Source organism: Lagopus muta, chromosome 7, assembly GCF_023343835.1.
Source record: "Lagopus muta isolate bLagMut1 chromosome 7, bLagMut1 primary, whole genome shotgun sequence".
In the NCBI taxonomy this organism is placed as follows: Eukaryota; Metazoa; Chordata; class Aves; order Galliformes; family Phasianidae; genus Lagopus; species Lagopus muta.
Genome location: NC_064439.1, coordinates 39,823,740 through 39,842,591, shown reverse-complemented (window position 1 = coordinate 39,842,591; position 18,852 = coordinate 39,823,740). Strand labels below are relative to the sequence as shown.

General features: G+C 41.5%; 1 protein-coding gene across 1 annotated transcript in view; it reads right to left on the bottom strand.

Annotated features, from left to right (window-relative positions):
• The window catches only part of CNOT10 (CCR4-NOT transcription complex subunit 10), a 31,811-nt gene extending 17,140 nt beyond the window's left edge, over window positions 1-14,671 (bottom strand). Inside the window, exons 1-10 of the mRNA XM_048950646.1 lie at window positions 12,768-14,671; window positions 9,545-9,636; window positions 7,154-7,315; window positions 6,760-6,910; window positions 5,863-6,008; window positions 4,847-4,933; window positions 4,064-4,147; window positions 2,923-3,040; window positions 1,750-1,899; window positions 801-1,003 (exon numbers count right to left, since the gene is read on the bottom strand). Coding sequence (XP_048806603.1) covers window positions 801-1,003; window positions 1,750-1,899; window positions 2,923-3,040; window positions 4,064-4,147; window positions 4,847-4,933; window positions 5,863-6,008; window positions 6,760-6,910; window positions 7,154-7,315; window positions 9,545-9,636; window positions 12,768-12,789 — 1,215 coding nt within the window. The 5' untranslated portion in view covers window positions 12,790-14,671. The remainder of the gene's footprint in view (window positions 1-800; window positions 1,004-1,749; window positions 1,900-2,922; window positions 3,041-4,063; window positions 4,148-4,846; window positions 4,934-5,862; window positions 6,009-6,759; window positions 6,911-7,153; window positions 7,316-9,544; window positions 9,637-12,767) is intronic.
• Window positions 14,672-18,852: the final 4,181 nt, after the last annotated feature.

The window sequence follows — 18,852 nt, the reverse complement described above, 5'->3', positions numbered from 1 at the left end:
TATACAAATTTAATTCTTCTGTGCATGCAAAGAGAAAATTTAGTTGTGAGATTTATATTTACATATTTATATAAATCAATGCATATGGATTTTGCTACCTATATGAAATGAGGGTAGGAAGCTCAGGCATTAGAAGATATCCAGCAGCATTAAGTTAAATTATTAGTGCTAGTATCTACATACTAAGTAGATAGCATTCTCTACAGAAAGGGTGCATCACTTCCCATTAGAAAGGAGTGCCTCACTAATAATAGCATAAGTTTATCACCAAATAATATCTTTGTTTTTATTTCTAAAATTACTTAAGACAGAGTAAGAGAAATCAACAGATGACCTGGAGAAATCCAAAGTGCTTCAAACCAATTCAGGATTACTCTTTCAGATTATGAGTTGGAATGTCTTAGGGGTCAGAAAAATAGTACTTATCCAACTTCTCCAGCAAAAGTCTTGTAGCATTACTGAAGAGCTATAGGATGCACCTACACATATCTGTTTTATCTCATGCAACCTTTATAACAGTCCACTCAAATGTTTATGATCTCAGAAAAGTCGATTTAACCCTGGGTCTCAAGGCACTGTTCCTACAGAATATACAGACATTGGTTTTCTTCCATCTGTTGCAGCTTCAGGTTAAACACACAAGCACACGCATGTATAAGAAGAATTCATCTGGACCTAGAGGCGTTGCAAGCTCAGGCCTTTAAAATACCTTGTCTTGGGCTATATATTATTTCTTACTCTCTGTGGTCACAGGCATTTCATAATGCCAATCAACAGAAAGAACGTGCAGACCTACTCACCCCTTTATTGGCAGCAATGCAACATTCTGCTATTCTCAGCCAAAGACGAGGGTTCGAGTGATAAACCTGGACGGCCTCAATCAGGCATTCAAAGGCAGCTAAGGGCCTCCCAATGTGCAGGAGCTGAATTCCACAATTGTAGAGCAACTCGTACCGTTTGTTAGTCAGCAGTGTACACATGGGTCTCCCTGAAAATTTCTTACCTGCACAAAAGGATACATCATATTGCATGTGCAGCTTGGGAGAGCTGAACAAATAGTAGGGTAAGGCGGCAAGAGCAGAAGCAGGAAGGGGGCTGTGGGAAACCTCCATAAACCAAACAGCAACCAAACCAAAAAACAAAAACTGACTTTCGTTATAGAAATCAGCTAAACTCCTTCTGTAAGCAAATTCATCCCTCACTAAAGCTGATAGTCAAGATAAATTCACTGTGTTTGCAATAAAGGTTGAAGTAAACTAAATGTTAACCACTTATGTACTTTGTCACCTGAGTTAAGTGTCATGTAACACCACTGAATTCCAGATTTATGAGAACGTGCATCTTTTTCAGTCTTGGAAATTCCAGAAGAAATCTACTTCGCTGTTAAGAAGTAGAAAACATTTTCTGCCCTCACACTAGTAAATAGGACTACAAAAGCAAGGAGGAACAGCAAAAAAAAAGTGTGATAAGAACTAGTTTTTAAAGAAAATAAGAAACAAACAAATTATTACTTCACCATTAAATCATTTCGGAGAGAAAAAAAAACTTGAGCGTTTCTACTCAAAACAAGAAAACTTTTTATAAGGTATATAAAATAGGAACACATTTCAAAACAAACGGAACAGGAATTTCACTGGTAATTACTAAAAGTCTACAAGATTTATTTTCTTTATTTGCCCACTCCTCTTCCGCCACCTATTTTCATCTCTTACAAGTTGTCACGGAGTTGACATAGAACACAAGTCTTACCTGGATCTGAGCTACCTGTTCCTAGCTGTGCACATGCGTTATCGTTTTCTTGTAAGGCTTTTTTGAAGTAAAAAATTCCTAAATTGTGCTTTCCCATTGCAAAGTGGATGCAGCCAAGATTGTTCCAAAACATGCACCGTAAGCATTCACCTGAGGGAACAGAAAAGACTACTTTTATAAACTGAAAAAAGTCAGAGTTGACAAAACATTCCCACCACTCTCATGGGTCAGCAAGATGTTCAAGGATTATGAAGTTACGTCACTGCCTCCAGTATTTTAACAACCTGCCTTCCTGTTTATCATTCTGTTTCTCCTGGACACTTTGCCCAAAGTGATCCATGGGTAAAGACCAAAGACTTTCAGATCTTATGCACCATGTTCCAAGACACCCAGGTAGAAAGCTAATTTGACATACTGCAACTTGAAGCAAGTTTATCTGTAATTTTTCATAGTATTTAGAGTATATAAACATTTCTCTTTTTCCAACAGATGGCTCTTGTAAAAAGGAAATTCTTTAATGACATTATCTACCTCAGTTTTATAAAATAAACAAACTTGTTAACCTCACCATTCAAGGAGGAAACACACTCTCCTTCAGAAATATATCATGTTCAGACTAACACTGGAAGAAGCTTCTTCCACACAATGGCAAAAAAAACAAAGTGTTTGACTTATCTGCTGATAACTGAAGCTTTACCGAGTTACCACTATTTAAAAAATAATCATCAATAAAATCATAGCACTAAAAAAAAAATAAAATAATAAAAAAAAAATATATCAAAGCAACCAAAAACCAGAACATTTTTGAACAAATTAGCCTGATGTTATTTTAATCATAACGTGGGAAGACAACTAAGTGAACATTCTACTGTTGCTTGTGTAAAAAAATGTAATTTGAAAATAAAACTTTTTATGAATGGCACAGAAGGACTTTCAGGAATCTATTTTCTCAGTCGCTATGCTGTCTAAATGACCATTCAGTGAAAGCCACAGCATTGTTAATTGAAGGAGTGCAGCAATAAAGCGGAACACGTACTCGATATAAATCCATGATGCTTAGGGCCTGCTGCTTTAAGTAATCCTTTATGTCTTTAAAGTTAGTATCAATGAGCAGTCCTGTTTGTACCACATACATAAGTACTCGCAGGATGAAAGCTTTCTATTTTATTTTACCTGTTTTCATGAAGCCTGGATGTTCAGCAATGTTTGCACTGTTTAAAAGTTTGACCGCTTTACGGTAATTGCCCCTCAAATATTCAAAATTGCTCTTAAGAAAGAGAGAAGGAGCTGACTGCAAAGAAGAAAACAACAGTTAATTATTATTTTTTTTTCTTTTTAATGATTGCTCATGCTAGATCAGCTTGCCCCTGCTGCCATTTTAAGAATACACGGGCTTAGCCTCCAATGATTTCATGAAGTAACATTTCTTTGAATACTCAACCTTTCCTGAAATGCAGAACTAGTTTTTTTTGTTTGGTTTCTGCTTCAAAACCAAATATGATGCTCAAGAGCTCTGTCACAGCAGTGGCAAAGTACAGAGGATCTCCCTTTTGCTTTAAGAGGCTCTTTGTCCAACCTGCCTTCTAATACACTCCCCTCCACGCTTCCCTCCCTGTGGAGCTCAACAACTTCCTCCTGAGCTGTGATTCTCCCGGCCTGCCAAAAGACACATCATGACCCAGAAAGACTTCTATCAAACCAGCACCTGTTGAGACTGGCAACAAAATGCAAGTGCTCTCCTCCTACTCCCTGATCCTCAGTTAATGCAGAACATACATGGCATGGTGGACACAACGCTGAGTTGAGAACTCCTATACAGAAGAAGAAACTGCTTTCTAGCAAGAGATAAGCCTCCAAAACAACTTCAACAATTACAAAAGAAAAAAGACAACACAAAAAAACCCCAAATATTGAAAACCCCCAAATTAATCTTGCTAAAGTGGTTTTACTCAGCAGTGACATCAGAAAATTTTATTTCCCAGAGCATTTATGCTCCGGGAACTAGCAACTATAACTTGCTTTGCATTGCTCAAATTATAAACCGTATTTAAGCAGTTTACTGTACACAGCATTTCATTGTTTGTTTGTTTGTTTTTTATACTGTTAATAACAATGTGCAACTTCCTGAGCAATTTAAAGTCCTATATTAAATACACTTAGAGAAAAGAGATTACAAACCCAACTGATTGCATACAGCACTATTTCAGACATCCATCCTCAGGAAGACCTTTCCTTGTAAAGTAAGTTACCAAATCCAGTTTTAAGATAGGGAACAGACCTAGATTACAAAAACAATAGCTTTAAGAATACTTACATTTCCAGCTGTATTCATAACAGACTTGATCTCCCTTTTGCATGCTTTTAGTGACTTCATCTGGATATAGGCTCTCACCTTATACTGTTTAAAATTAAATTTGTTATATTAGAAACAGTAACTTGTGCAGGTTTGCAAGATGGACCATGCCTAGAGATTTATGATAAAATTTCCTACATCGTAAAATAGGTAGTAAAAAGCTGATCAAAAAGTCCTTCTAAGGAAGAATTTCTATTCAGAGTATCAGCAACAAATTCATAGAGTTCATATTTACAAGAGGCAAATGTGCATTTTGTTCAATGGCCAACATTCAACAGCTCTACATTCAAATGCCAAAACATCAGCACATAAAACAACAAATTAACTAAATTAATTTAACGTGTGAATTCCAGACATTTACCTGTTCAACTGACAACACCAGTAAGTGAAAGGTGATAGTGAAGCATTTTGTTTCTTCACCCAAAGAGCAGTACTGGGAAATAAAACCTCAGTGATTTAAACTGTCTTGCAGTCCAACAGATGTAAGATTATCAGAGCTAAATGCAATTTAACACAATTATTTTAAGACATAGGGACTGAAATTGGAATTTTTTTAGGTCAGTTTCTCCTGGACATGAATCTTAAAAGAGGAAAAGGTCAGTTAAATCCATTTTTCTGATCTACAAAATGAAATTTAAGGTGACAATATCACAATTTATGCTGAGCTAGGTTTGAGGCAGGTGGCACTCAGTTTTAAGAAGGACTGAATGGATATTCTTATGTAAATCACATACATACACCCACCTGATGTATCTTAGATTTAGCAACTTCTATTAAAGCTCCACTTTCAGCTTTTTGATTGGAGGAATCTTTATTTGTATTATTACCTGACTGTCAAAAAAACAAAACAAAACAACAACAACCAAGAAACAACAAAAGAGAAGTGTTAATAGCGTAAGAAGAAAACTGTAAACTGAATTTAAAAGGTGATTGGTAAAAATAATCTCTTTTAAGGAAGAAAATCAGTATTCAATAATATTAACAAAAAACACCACAAAAACATCCGTATATTCCACACAAAAATTGGGACTTGAGGTTTGCAATCAAAACCAAAGAATGAGCACATCAGCCTACAAAGTGCAGAGCTCTGTATGAAGGTAGTGTTACTCTAATCTGCTCTAACCTGCTCTAGCACTGAGCAATTTTAAGAATGCTCTTATCCAGAAAGATAATTTGCACGCTCCTGATTATCTTTTCCATATTTTCTCCAGTAGAACTATTACATGCTCAAAGTTTTATTGTAAGTGTGATGTTACATCAACTGGAAAAGTGCCCACTTTTTACTTCCAAGCCACTACTCATTCTATTGTAGTTTCCAAAATGTATATATTGAAAATTGCATTTGAAACTCTGCCTCATACTTCCAGGCACTAACTTAAAGGAATGTTTGATTTCTCAAACAGTCTTGGATGATGACTGTGGCACTAGCTGTACTTCCTCTCTGACACTGACATTTCACACATGGAGTATCACACAGTCATCATCCAAGGCACATAAGGAAAACCAAGTATATCTGGCACTGAATAATACAAGTCTCTGACTTGAGACACTTCTTAGTTCCCTGGCAGAAAAAGGGTGGAATGGAGAGAACATACAGCTACTGTACACAATTCGTTTGGTTGCTAAAATGTATCAGCTGTCTGAAGTTACAGACATTCTAACAGTTTTTAAATTCTGAAGTATTTTAAAAGACTACTTTTGGATTTAATAAAAACATACCTTTAGTAAAGACAGCGGCATTCGTATGACTTTAAGCTTACCTCATTTTTCCCATTCTTGCTGTTATTGTTGCCCTGTGAAATCATTTTTTCCAGAACAGCAAGGAGATGCAAGGCCTTCTCAGCCTGGTAAGTCAGCAGGTACAAATCCACAAGCAAGAAGCACACAGCCTGGGCAAACTTCTCTTCTGTATCAAATAAAAGATGTAGAAAAGATCTTACTGTTCTGATACCAATCCATCCAAACACAACCACAGGACAAAAAAATAAATAAATAGAAAAACTATTTAAGAAAAGTGCATACACAAAACATCATGAGAAAAATCAGAACATGACATAAGAAAAAAGATAAAGATGCAGACACCCCTATCACACAGATGAGTATTTTAACACAAAGAGGTAATTCCTTCATACTGATGTCATTTGAAAGCAAAGGCCAGAGACAGCTTAAAATGCACTTCACATTGATTGATTCTGAGAACTGGTCTAAGAACATCAGCACCAAACATCCAGTGTGGGCCAAATGCCTACACAGAATCTCACAGAACTTAAGGATTCCATACAAACACATCTCCACATGGCTGGTTTCACAGAGTAAGCTCCACATAAGCATACTGAGAACTGAGAGAGAAACAGCATTACACTTATGGGATTTGTTGGGACCCCCCCACACAAACTTCATCCCTGTCGCTTCATAAACACCTCTTGAAAGTTGTCAAATATCTGCTTTGGTTTTGTCATACTCATCTGCTAAATGTCTCTGAAGCACTTCCCACCAAATTCAAACGCTGTCCTTGTAAGTAAAGATTACTCATCATTCCTAAGCCTGTCTTTTTTTATTATTATTATGTACATTTACAAATCACTTTTCTGATAAGCAGAGGAAGATCATTTACTCTGCCTCATTACTGCACAAACAAAACTCTTCTGCCTACACACCGAAAGGCTCTATAAACTGGTACAGCTTCTCTCCAACTGATATAGCTTCAGTATACTGACGCAGATGATACAAAATAACAGCTTGATTGTAGTAAAGCATACTGTTCTCAACATCATCTAAACCATCCATTTCTTCTACAGCAGAGTGAACCTGAAAAAAAAACAACAACACAGAACAGAATCTTGGTTATCCTTAAGCTTTCCATACTTCTGATTTTACAGCATCAAATGTTTATTTTAGAAAAATAACCCACAGGTACTAATTAGCCTAAAGATAGGGCAGTAACAGTTATAAGCTAATAAAGGGAAGAGGCAAACCTTGTCTTCCTATTTCATTGGAAGATCCCATTACCATTAGCAGTGCTTAAATATCAACATTCCATGCAGTGATTACCTGGTTCTTCAGCTGGTTCAGGGTTTGTCTCAAATTGTCTGTTGTGGTCTGGTTACTTTTACAGAACTCCGCAACTGCAGTATTCAAAGTTATTTTGTAGTCATCTTTGTTTATGTCTTGAAGGTTATTTAAGTGTTGCAAACAGGCATCATAATTTCCAGCCTGGAAACAGCATGTATCAGAAAGGGATTAGTTTAAACTTTGTATCTTTTAAAAAGTCAACAATTTTTAATGGCAGTCTCCTCCTCTCTCTGAGTCTAGAAAGCAATGTAGGATTTCCCCGGCCAACAGGGATAAACAGCTCCACATAAAACTTCATTTGTTATGCAGAGTGATATGTATGAGAAGCAAGTCAGAAAGTTGAGGTCCTAATTGAAATTGAAAAAGAATTTGGTGGAGGAAGAACAAATGGAATAGTTAACTGCTACAAACATGTTTATACGAAAACTGTTATTCTGATGGTTTCAATCATATCAAGCTTCAAGATTCTTTATTTCCTCAGTTTTCATAGTCTGTCTCCATCAAATGTACATTGAGCAGCTGCTTGTCTAATTCCTGGCCCATCTTTATGTTCATCTCTCACTTCATCTTGAGAGAGTGAGTTACAGTTTAGCCCCTGGATGTCTGCTTAACACAGCTTGGCAGAAGGGGGGGGTTACACTCCTTTCCTAACTTTCCCAAGATAGGCTTAATTCGTGCTGCTGAATGAATTATTCAAGAATACTGCACCTGACTAATTAAAAACACGGCCAAAGTACAGTGCTCCTCTGAAAAGTGATTTAATGAAGAAATCCCTTTCTTTGACCACAGAAACAAGAAAATTAATTTTAAGGACTTCAAAATATCTCTTCTCTTGCAGTTTTTGTCTTTCCTGTGTTTGTGCAGGAGGAATTTAGTAGCATTGAGTAATGAAAGAACTCTAGACCATCTCAACTAAGTGAAGCCTTAAATCATTCTTTGTTTTCTACTGTTCAACTCATTTACACGAATAATCATCTTCACCTCTGCCAGATCAGGGCAGTTTCTATTTACACACGTAGAATCATTTCCACACGTCAACATTTCACAAGCTAAAGCCATTCTCCTGAGTACCACCATCACTCCCCACTCTCTACTCCTTTTCTAAGGCGCTGTTCCACTGAGGTTCTCTTGAACTCCTGTTTGAGAAAAGCACTGCAGCAAAGAAACACTCTGTGGTCCTTCAGCAGAAACCCAGTCCTCTGCTTCCCTAAAAAAAGCAGCCATTCTGTGGCTACTCTCAATAGAACCATCCCAGACCCTTCGCTCTGCTTTGAAAGCAGAGTTGTGCAGTTTGTGGAAAGATACTGCATGTTGTTGTCCTGCTACATTTCCACAACTCTATTAGATAATTACTGAGAAGGTATAGAAGCACAGGGACTTAGCTCCTTTAAATCCTTTATCACAACGTTATTAGCTTTCAGCAATTGATTCTTTAGAGAGATCAGGCTTTTCCAAAGTTGACTCAGAGTACCAGCCCATTTTTAATTAACTCATCACACCGCTTTTATAGCTACTGATTTTGAGAATCAAGAATAAATGTGCTCTTAAACACTTTGTTCAAACAAACACTGTAACAGAAAACAGTATCTGGGTTCCATCAGAAGAGGGGTGGCCAATGGGGTGAGAAAGGTGATTGTTCCCCTCTGCTCTGCCCTTGTGAGGCCCCATCTGGAGGACTGTGTCCAGGTCTGGGATCCCCAGCACAGGAAAGATGTGGATTTTTTGGGGAGGGCCCAAAGAAGGGCCATGAAGATGATCAGAGGGCTGGAACACCTGTGAGGACAGGCTGAAGGAACTGGGCTTGTTCAGCCTGGAAAAGACTGTGGGACAGCTTTCCAATATTTAAAGGAAATTCATACACATGAGGGAAATTAATTTTCTACAGAGGTAGACAGGACAAGGAGGAATGGATTTAAAGTAATGGAGGGGAGATTTAGATTAGATGTCTGGGGAAAGTTTTTCACTGAGGGTGGTGAGGTGCTGGAAAAAGCTGCCCAGAGAGGCTGTGAATGCCCTGTCCCCGGAGGTGCTGAAAGCCAGGCTGGATGGAGCCCTGGGCAACCTGATCTGGTACTTGATCTAGCAGCTGGCAACTCTGCACGTGGCAGGAAGGTTGGAAATTGGTGATCCTTGAGGTCCCATCCAACCCAAGCCATTCTACGATACAGTTCTATGATTCTATGAAAAGGTACATGCCGGCTTTGTAATGCAAGCATTGATTTTAGTATCATAACTTGCTAATATATTCTCAGCCATGCTAAAAAAAAAAAAACAAACAAACAAAAAAAAAAAAACCAGAAAAAAAAAAAGCTACAAGCTAGTTTAACAGTTATGTGGTAGATGAGAAGTCTGGGTTTGGCTGCATCTTACCAGAAAGGCTTGCAATGCACTGCTCGACAGCTCCTTCTCCTGATCAGTGATCCCTGAAGTACCCGCTCCATCATGCTTCTCAGCACCTTGGTCTGACAAAGGATGAGAGAAAAGTAAACACAACAGAAGTAATTCAGTTCAAAAAGCATTGTGCCAGTTCTCAGGATCCTCCTGCCAGCAGGAGTAGCTTCCCACGTAACTGTAACCCTGTTGCTCTATTACACAACAATATTTCCAGCTACCCAACAACCCTACTGTGCTGAAAATGAATACATTTTAGATTTCTCTTTAAAGCTGCATCAGACAGCAGGAATAGACTTTATAAACTTATAGTGAAGACCACCTATCATAAGATGAGCAAGTATCCCACTGCACTGGATTAAAACCCATGCATCCTATGTGCTGCTTCCTGAGCAGCAAGCAACAGACACTGTTAGGGAACAACATGAAAAATATAGTATAACTACAGTTGCAGTATTTTCTCTATGTTCCCTTCTAGATGAAGACCAGTACAGCATGTAGGGCTTTTTGGTTTTTTGTTTGGTTGGTTTTTTGTTTTTTTGTTTTGTTTTTTGATGGTTTGAGCACTTATACAGTAATCTAAGAAGATTTTGATTGTCTTCAATTTCTTTGATACAAAATTCAAAACCAGAACAACCAGCATCGCACCAGCCTGGCTTGTATCTGGAAACATCAGCTCTTATGCTCATAGAGTGTTTTTGAAACAAAGATTACACACATGCAATGGTTTCCACTGCTGCAGATAACTAATTATCACAACAGAGGCTTTGCTTGAGCCCACATTTTGCCATGTTAATGGGTACGGTGGGCATTGCATATTCAATGTCTTTCTCTTCCCAGAATTAAAGGATGTAATGCAAACTCTGCTAACTTTGTTTTCACACCAAACGAATGAAAACACCCCTCTATGAACTCCACCACAAAACCCACTCCCCATCAGCACCAACATTCCTGAATCATCTGCTACTCCCTGGCTACAAACATGTAAAATTTATTTATGAAGACGGACAGCAATAATAACCAGGCCTAGGGACATTCCTGGGGTAACATCCATGGCAGGATCAGAACAGAGTCACTAACCAGTTCCTGGGCTGTACTTCCTGCAGGGAAAACCACCATCCTATGCAATCATACATTTCAGCAAGACTACATTTGTTGCTTGAGGCTTTCATCCTGCATCAAGACGCCCATGAAGTTGAGATGTTAAATCTCAACCACAGCAACAGCTGTGATTTGGACAAAACTCAGCAATTCCAGCACTCAGGAGGGCTGGACCCTTAGGGTGCTACAGGACTACACACACCTGCTATGAAATCTGACTGCACATAATGCATTCAGCAGTGGAACCTTTTCCATAATGAGAGAGAAAACAAGCATCAAAAAAGTTCAGAAAGCTTTGACATGCCACAGTTTTCTCACAGAGAGAAAGGAAAGGAACAAGAAGCATCTCTCCTCATGCTAAACACATAATAGATCTGACTCCTTAATATTTATGGTACAGAACCCACTGACTTTCAAGGACCTTTTTAACAGCAGTGAAGAAATAAACACATTTTCCCTCCAACTATCATGCTAACAGATAAGTTACCTGCTTTACTTGCTCACCAGGCCTTCAAGATTACACCAGCACAAGGAACAACAATGCAGAGATGTGAGAATCCAAACCTCGGGAAATTTCTAATGTTCAGCCTGGCCAGGAGCTGCCCACATACACAGGTTGAGCTTTGTGTAGGGTCAGCCAAAGCTACAGTACTGGGTACTGCCTCTGTCTGCAAGCAGATCAAACAAGCAATTTGGTGCTCGTGAATCTCAAAGTAATATGTCTTCAGTTAAGCAAACAACCAATGAAAGAGACTGTCAGCTGTCCAGGAAACATGCCACTTACACCCTGCATGGCATATTTCCTAGGGAAGCATCAGGGCAGGTCTACAGACTTCACTATGACTCTATACCATATGTTTAAAGACAAAAATGAAACCTGGGACTGTTTTAAACAATGCAGGGCTGTTCTTTCTCCTACAAAGTCACTTTTATGGCTGTAAACTGAAGAGTTGCATCTACTCTACAAATTACCAGAGACAGCGAATTTGTAAATATGAACTGGAAGCTCTTAAGAACAAACCCAAAGTCCAGCTAAAATAGCTGACAGCACAGCTCCTTCCTGCAACAAAACCACTTTGGCTGCTCTTCAATCCCTTTGCCCAAATATGCTTGAAACCTGTTGAAGAGCTGAATGTCCCTCTAATATACAGCAATCCTAGCACTCGTGTTTAAAGGAGGACTTCAGCTGGTCTTCATCACTGAGACATCTCACCAACCGGCTACCTAAGAGCTGCCCAGTGCCAGATGCTGGAAGCACCCACTTGAACTGGGAGGAGGAACGCACTCCTGCTCTCTTGACTGCAGGGCAAACAGGTCAACCCAGGAAACCCCTTAAAACCAGCTTGGGTTTTCATCTGGAGAAGGCAGATGAGTTAGCAATAAAAGCAGCAGGTCATAACGTTATTTCCATGGCTGGCAACGTAGGGACAGTCCAGGAGAAACACCATGTACATCACGGAGGCTTTCTGTTCTGCGGTGTGCAAGCAGGCAGCCGTTCCCACCAGAGCAGCTGCAGCGTGCTGGACAACAGGATGTGTGGGAGAGCGGTTGGAGTGGAAGGCAGGGAGAGCACAGGATTGCCGCCTGGGAAGGGAGACTGCCTGCCCGCCGGCCTGCTGCTGCAGCACCAGCTGGCACCTCTCCCACACTCGCAGGCCGGTTGATGCCCGGAGAGCCGCAGCTATTCTCCTCACACCTGTTAGCTGCACCTCCATGGGCCGCGGGCCGCAGCCCCCAGGCCCTCTCGTTCCCAGGCCCTGTACATCCCGCACAAGCCGTGCTGCTGAGCACTTCACTGCACACATCTGCGGAGCACTTTATTTCCCAAAGCAGGGGATAATCGCTTCTGGGACGGAGAAGAGCCTCCCACACGGCTCCGACAGCCGCCGCTCGCCCCTTCCGGCCAGGCCGAAGGGGACGGGACCGAGGCGGGCAGACCGCGGGCTCAGCCGGTCGCACGGCCGCCCGCCCGCCGGGCGCTACTTCCTCGGCGGAAGGACACGCGGCAGCAGTACGCCCCTCGCCTTCCGTGCCGGCACTCACCGCCCCAGCGCGAGACCGTATCCCTCCGCCCGGGCCTGCGGCCGTTCTCCCCGCTCACCCGCAGCCTTGTCCGCCGCCATCTCTGCCGCCGTCGCCGTGCGATCCGAGCGCGCCAAGCGGGACGAGACCCTCTCCTGCTCCGCCGAGCGCCGCCCGCTCCTCCACCGAGTGCCGCGCCGCCTGCGGGACTACTTTTCTGCCAGTCTCCTCCGCGCCGCTCCGTCCCTATTCGCTCGCCGCTTCCGGGTTGCCGGCGCCCGCCGACGTGCGACCGTTGCCGGGGACCGCGTCTGACGTCATGACGCCGCCGTGCTCCCCCCCCCCCGGGAGGGGTGCCGTGCGCATGCGCCTCGCCGCCTCGCTGCGTTCCCGGGCTGCCATGTTGCCGGGCTCACCCGGCGCCCGGGAGTGCCGGGCTGGCGGGGATCTCGCGCTGGAAGGGGATTTTCCCTTCAGCAGCCGGTATCGAAGCGCTCGTCTTTGCTAGGACCTCTGTAGGCTCAGCAGTCCTGACCGCAGCCTGGAAGAGGGCCTGAGGAGCCTGGCTGCCGAGGGCAGTTGGCGTCGGTTCCCTTCTGAGAATGTGAGTTCCCGTCAGTGGGCTCCTCGTGCGGCACCATCACACCGCAGTTCCATCACACTGCACTTCCTGTCAGATGTTGCCTTTAGGACTTTGTCTGTCTGTTAACTATGTCTGTTAACATAGCAATACTTTTTTGTGTTGTGTATCCGGGACTGGTTCTCCAGGACTTCCCCTCCTTCCTCATTTACATTGAGTCACTTTACTGCTCGTAACTGTAAGTGCAGATATACCCAATTCTGATCACTAGATTCTACCTTATATGATTTTGACATTGTTGCCAGATGTCAACATTTGCTAAGACAGACCAGGCAGTCTAAAGCAAACCACCTCTTACGTGCCTGTTGAACATTCAATAAAGATTTCAGGATGAAATTTATCCTTGGGGAAGTGGACAACAGAACCAGTTTAGTGGAAGAATTTCCTGCCGGAATCACAGAATCACTAACATTGGACAGACCGCCAAGATCACCTAGTGCAAGCACCAGCCCATCCCTGCCATGCCCACTGACCACATCCATCAATGCCACAACCTGAGGCCGTTCCCCCTCATCCTATTGCTGTTACTTGGGAGCAGAGGCCAACCCCCACCTCACCACAGCCTCCTTTCAGGCAGCTGTAAAGAGCGATCAGGTCTCCCCTGAACCTCCTCCAGACTGAACAATCGCAGCTCCCTCAGCTGCTCCCCATAAGACTTGTGCCCCAGATCCCTCACAGCTTTGTTGCCCATCTCTGGACACACTCCAGGGCCTTGATATGCTTCTTGCAGTGAGGGACCCAAAACTGAACACAGCATTCGAGGTGCAGCCTCACCAGTGCCAAGCACGGAGTTTAGATCACCTCCCTGCTCCTGCTGGCTGCTCTATTCCTGACACAGGCATCCAGCTGCTCTGTTTTCCCTAATGCTACTCTCTGACACAATGCAGAGGGAGGTTTGTAAGGAAAAGTGATACTTTGTTTAACAAAGGGATAGAGTTAGAAAGAATTCAACATGCATAGAACTCCAGGGGCTCTGAATGCCTTCAAACCACGAGAGCTTTCTGTGAGCCTGTGTAAAATGACACATTTTTGACAACACTAGTTGAAGAATTTCAAGAGTACAGTGATTTTCTTTTCATAATTCTGAATACTCCAACCTGTGCTTAATGACTTCTATTAATGACAATGCCTACAGTTCCTCTTCAGTTTACCTGGATTGTCAGGCTTTCTTTTGGACATATATGCATATATGTGAGAAAATCCTACAGTCCTTAAACACAAATACTTTATTTCAAGCCTCTGAATTTGTTGCATTTCTTTTGTGAGAAACAGCTGCTGGCCCAGGCTGTCAGCCCATGTTTTTGTTAAGAACATCTGCCAATAAAGTTGTAACAGCCAGCCCTCCTAATGTGTGTGTGTATTTACTAGTGTTATTAATGATTTATGCTGGTATGTTTGATAAGCAATAGAGCCTATAAAAGTAAAAGCACTTTGCTTGCCAGTATAACTGTATTCTGACTGACTTTTACCAAAGCAATAAAGCTGCCCCAAATCCACACCAACAGCAGGAATGTCTGATGTGGAGAGAGGCTCCAGCCTCTCTTTAGATTGGGTACAGTGTTTTTGCCAGTGCTAAAACAGCCTGGTAGTTACAGAGCATTTTGCACTGACACAGAGAGGCACCACTGTGAATTTACTGCTCCCTGCTATACTTTTGCTTTGACAGTCCTGTCAGAGCTCATTCAGCCTGAAGTATGGCAGCACCAGTACCCAGCTTTGCATCTCTTCTCCATCATGTCATCAGGAGGACAGTCATGTAGTTTCCTTCATCCCTCATGCTGTCAATGTACTGCAGGATACTTACAGCATCCCAAGGGATACATACAGCAATCGTTTGTCACGTCTGTGGCTTATGTTTCCAAAATGAAGATGTTTATCCCCTTTCTTGTCTAGTTTCCCCCTTTCCTCCCCCCCCCCCCGTTTGTTGGTTTTTTTTTTTTTCCCTCCAGTATGGATTATTTAAAAACAGGAACTTGTCATGAATAATTTTTTTTTCCTCCTTCTTATTACTAATCAAATCTTATGAAGAGACCTGCCCTTTGTGCAGTCCAAGCATACGGTCATGCAATCAAAAATGTTGTTGATATTTTTTCTTGAAAAATTAATATAGCAATAACATCAGTACCTTCCTCCAAGGATGAGGGAGAGAAGTTCTTGAGTACACAGATGTACAGTTTGCATTATTCTGCCTGAGGATCTCGGCAAGTGAGCAGACAGTAGAACATGCATCTGGTTCCAGTGAGGCAGGTACGCCACCTGCTGAAGAAGATACAGAATAAAATCAAATGTCCTTTGAGAGAATAAAAAGTGTGTTAAAAAATAATTATATATATATTTATGATATATATATGATATATACATATATAATATTATATATACATGTGATAAATATATCATATATATATATTTTATATGTATATATATATTTAAAACTCCCATTTTGGAGTTTTCATTTTTCAGGAAAGAAATAATCACAGTTCATTCAAGGCTTTCTTTAAGTCCTTGCATACTCAAAACCAGTAAGACTGCAATCCTGTCCCCAGCCTTGCAGCAGCAGATAACATCCCTGCTGATCACATACAAGCAAAACCTGGCTCACAGGGGAGAAAATCAGGATCTACAACATCCTCCATCATGCCAGGCTTCAAAGAAAGGTAAGAGTAGAGCCAGCTCCAAAGGGAACTGTAAAAACTACAGTTCTTTGGCCATATACAACAGTATAGAAATCTTGGCAGCATTTTATTTGTCTTGCTAAGTTCCAAATTACAGGTGATTGGGTTAACACCTATCCTGCTACTAATAGGACTTCGTATCTCTTGCCCCTCTAAACCTTAGAGACGTCCCACCCCTAGGTGGCACTATGCAATAAAACAAGGCATGTTCCAGGACTGCATTTCCCCCTGCAGATGGAGTTCTTATTTAAAATGTAAAGTGTGTAAATGTAAGTACATTGAATGCAGTTATTAGTCTCAGCTTGGTAATCCTCTTTTTCTGAATCTGTCCATCAAAGCCAATAAAATATATCTTTTTTCAATACAGTATTTGCACCTTCAGAGTACTATGGAATATATTTACCTGGAAAATGATGGTGTATTGCAGACTTGCCATTTTTATTCTGTCTGCAGGCAGGTAACAAACCAGGATGGGCTGTGTCTACTTTAGCAACTCACTTGGAGCAACAGGAGCAGGCTTGATGGCTGTAAGAAGCTGTGCCGAGGTCCCTCACACCCCTGGCACACTCACACATGTTGGTTTAGGCCAGGTGGGAACTGGCCCAGTACCATTACACATTTTGGAACTTCGTGGGGCAAAGTCCTCACACCAGACATCCCCAGCTGTGGGACTGCTGGGAAACAGCATGTTCTGCTCGGATCTGCCTCACGCAGGTCTGTTCCACACCAGGCTCCAATGTTCTCGCAGGTAGAAGCCAGCTAACTTTTTTCACTCCTGCTATCTGTGACAGACATCAGTGTATTATTTCTGCTTCTGCTCCTTGCTGACACTGGAACTTGCAATGGTGGTGCTGTGAGGGAGGAATGGTGGATTCAGCCTGCAACCACAGCAGCAGTGCAAGACAAACACCTCGTGCAAGGCCTTCCAACACCTTCTTCAACAGACACAAGGAAAGGCAGGACATCTTCCCAGCAACATTTACCATGTGGATGAAGGGCCTGGGAGATGAGCTGAGGCAGATGGGGCTTCACCACTGCTGAGGGGTGTGATGGAGCAGGGGATACAGAGCTCCTGGGAGCCAGGATACCACGGGGAAACAGATCAATGGAGTTGGAGGCAGTTACAGAGCTGGTGCCACCACAGCTTCAATACACTTCTGTGATTCCCCTTTTGAAAAGATGTTCTCGTTTTTTTTCCTTCAAAGCATACAGCACCTGGTAATTAATTCCCCTGTGGCATCACCTAACTCCTCCACTTCATATATATCTGCTCTGATTCTGCTTGCTTATGGTACTGTTACATGTTTTCTCTCCACCTGTCTTTCATGATAGCTTCACAGTCTTTTTCTATTAATGGATTTAAACCTTGGGACCAGCTGAACTGTGTTATGTTCTCTGACTTTTCTGTGATAAAGAACACATATTTTTATAGAATTCCACAACTTTTCCCCTTTCTGGTGTCATCCAGAAGAAATCTGTGCATCCAGTTAGAATTCTCTAAAAATCAATGTGGTCAAGGAAGGGAAACTGTGAAGACATCACCCTGCATTCTGGGTTCTTCACTTTCCTGTAGAGAAGGCTAGCCTAGAGCTGGTGAAAGTTTGATGTCCACTTCAAGCCTCAAATTGACAGAAGAGACTTTATTTCAACAGAAGGATTCTGAACCAAACTGATTTATTCACCACAGTAAGATGTCTGCTTGACGTATGTGTTTAGGTCCAACACATCAAGCACTGCTCTATGCCCTTCCACATCACAGAGCACTTTGACCTCAAGATGTAGAAAGAAAATATGCTGTGTTGACTCTGAGGCTTGGAGCAAACATTGGCTCTTCAGTCCAGCCTTAAGCACTCATCCTATGCCAGCATAAGCTAACATATGGACTACAGGAAGCTCAACACTCAATGCCCTTGGTATTGCAAACATTAGGAAGCTGGTGTTTGGTGAGAAATTGTTATGTGTCCAGGCAGAAAAAAATCTATACATCAGAAAAGATATGTAAATTCTTACTAATTGCATGTTTTTCATAGTTATTATTCTCAGCATTTCTCCAGATAGCAGGAAGTGATGGTTTCTTTCCTGAGACATTCCAGGCAGTTCTTTTTCTCTTTAAAGGTACAAATGAAGCATTTTGCTGATTAACACTATGATTTGTTGAAAAAGCCAAAGAATGGGTTCAATACAGTTCTTGTACATTGACATAGTGCAGTAATCCTTTGTGTATGTTCACATTAAGCTTCCTTTTATTTTAAAGTTTTCCGGGATTTAAGTTAATTTGAAGTATTTTTACCTTCCAAAGCTGAACTGAAGAATGTAAGCCTGAGGATACTTCATATTCACATAGTTTTCCTAAGGATCTTGGACTGCTTCGGTGGATTTATCTTTTGAAGAGACAATACAAGCTTTGTTTATCCATTCTTTGCCTAAAATAGCAGGTTTCTGTGCAACTCACATCTCGGTGCTTTCCTACTGCACATCTGCACATCACATGAATGAAGATACCCATTTTTTTGTTGTGAAAACCAACGGGAAACACACTGTTGGCAGCTCCCCTGGTCCTCTGATTAAACTCTCTGTAAGACAGTAAGGCTCAGGCTGCTTCCAGTTCAAAATGAAACTTTGGGATTTGATGATATGCTATTAAATACAAAGGCTTTATATTTTTCAGATTAGATTTTAACTTGCTGAGTAAATTAATTAACAATGAATAATCAAAAATGGATTAAATTTAGCTTCCAAGTAAAATATTGTATAGGACCCTGAATAAACTCAGGACTAAAGTCTCAGTCCATATTATTATTTATTTACTTATTAAGATTAATGCAGGTTTTATTTTATTTCAACAGTTCACA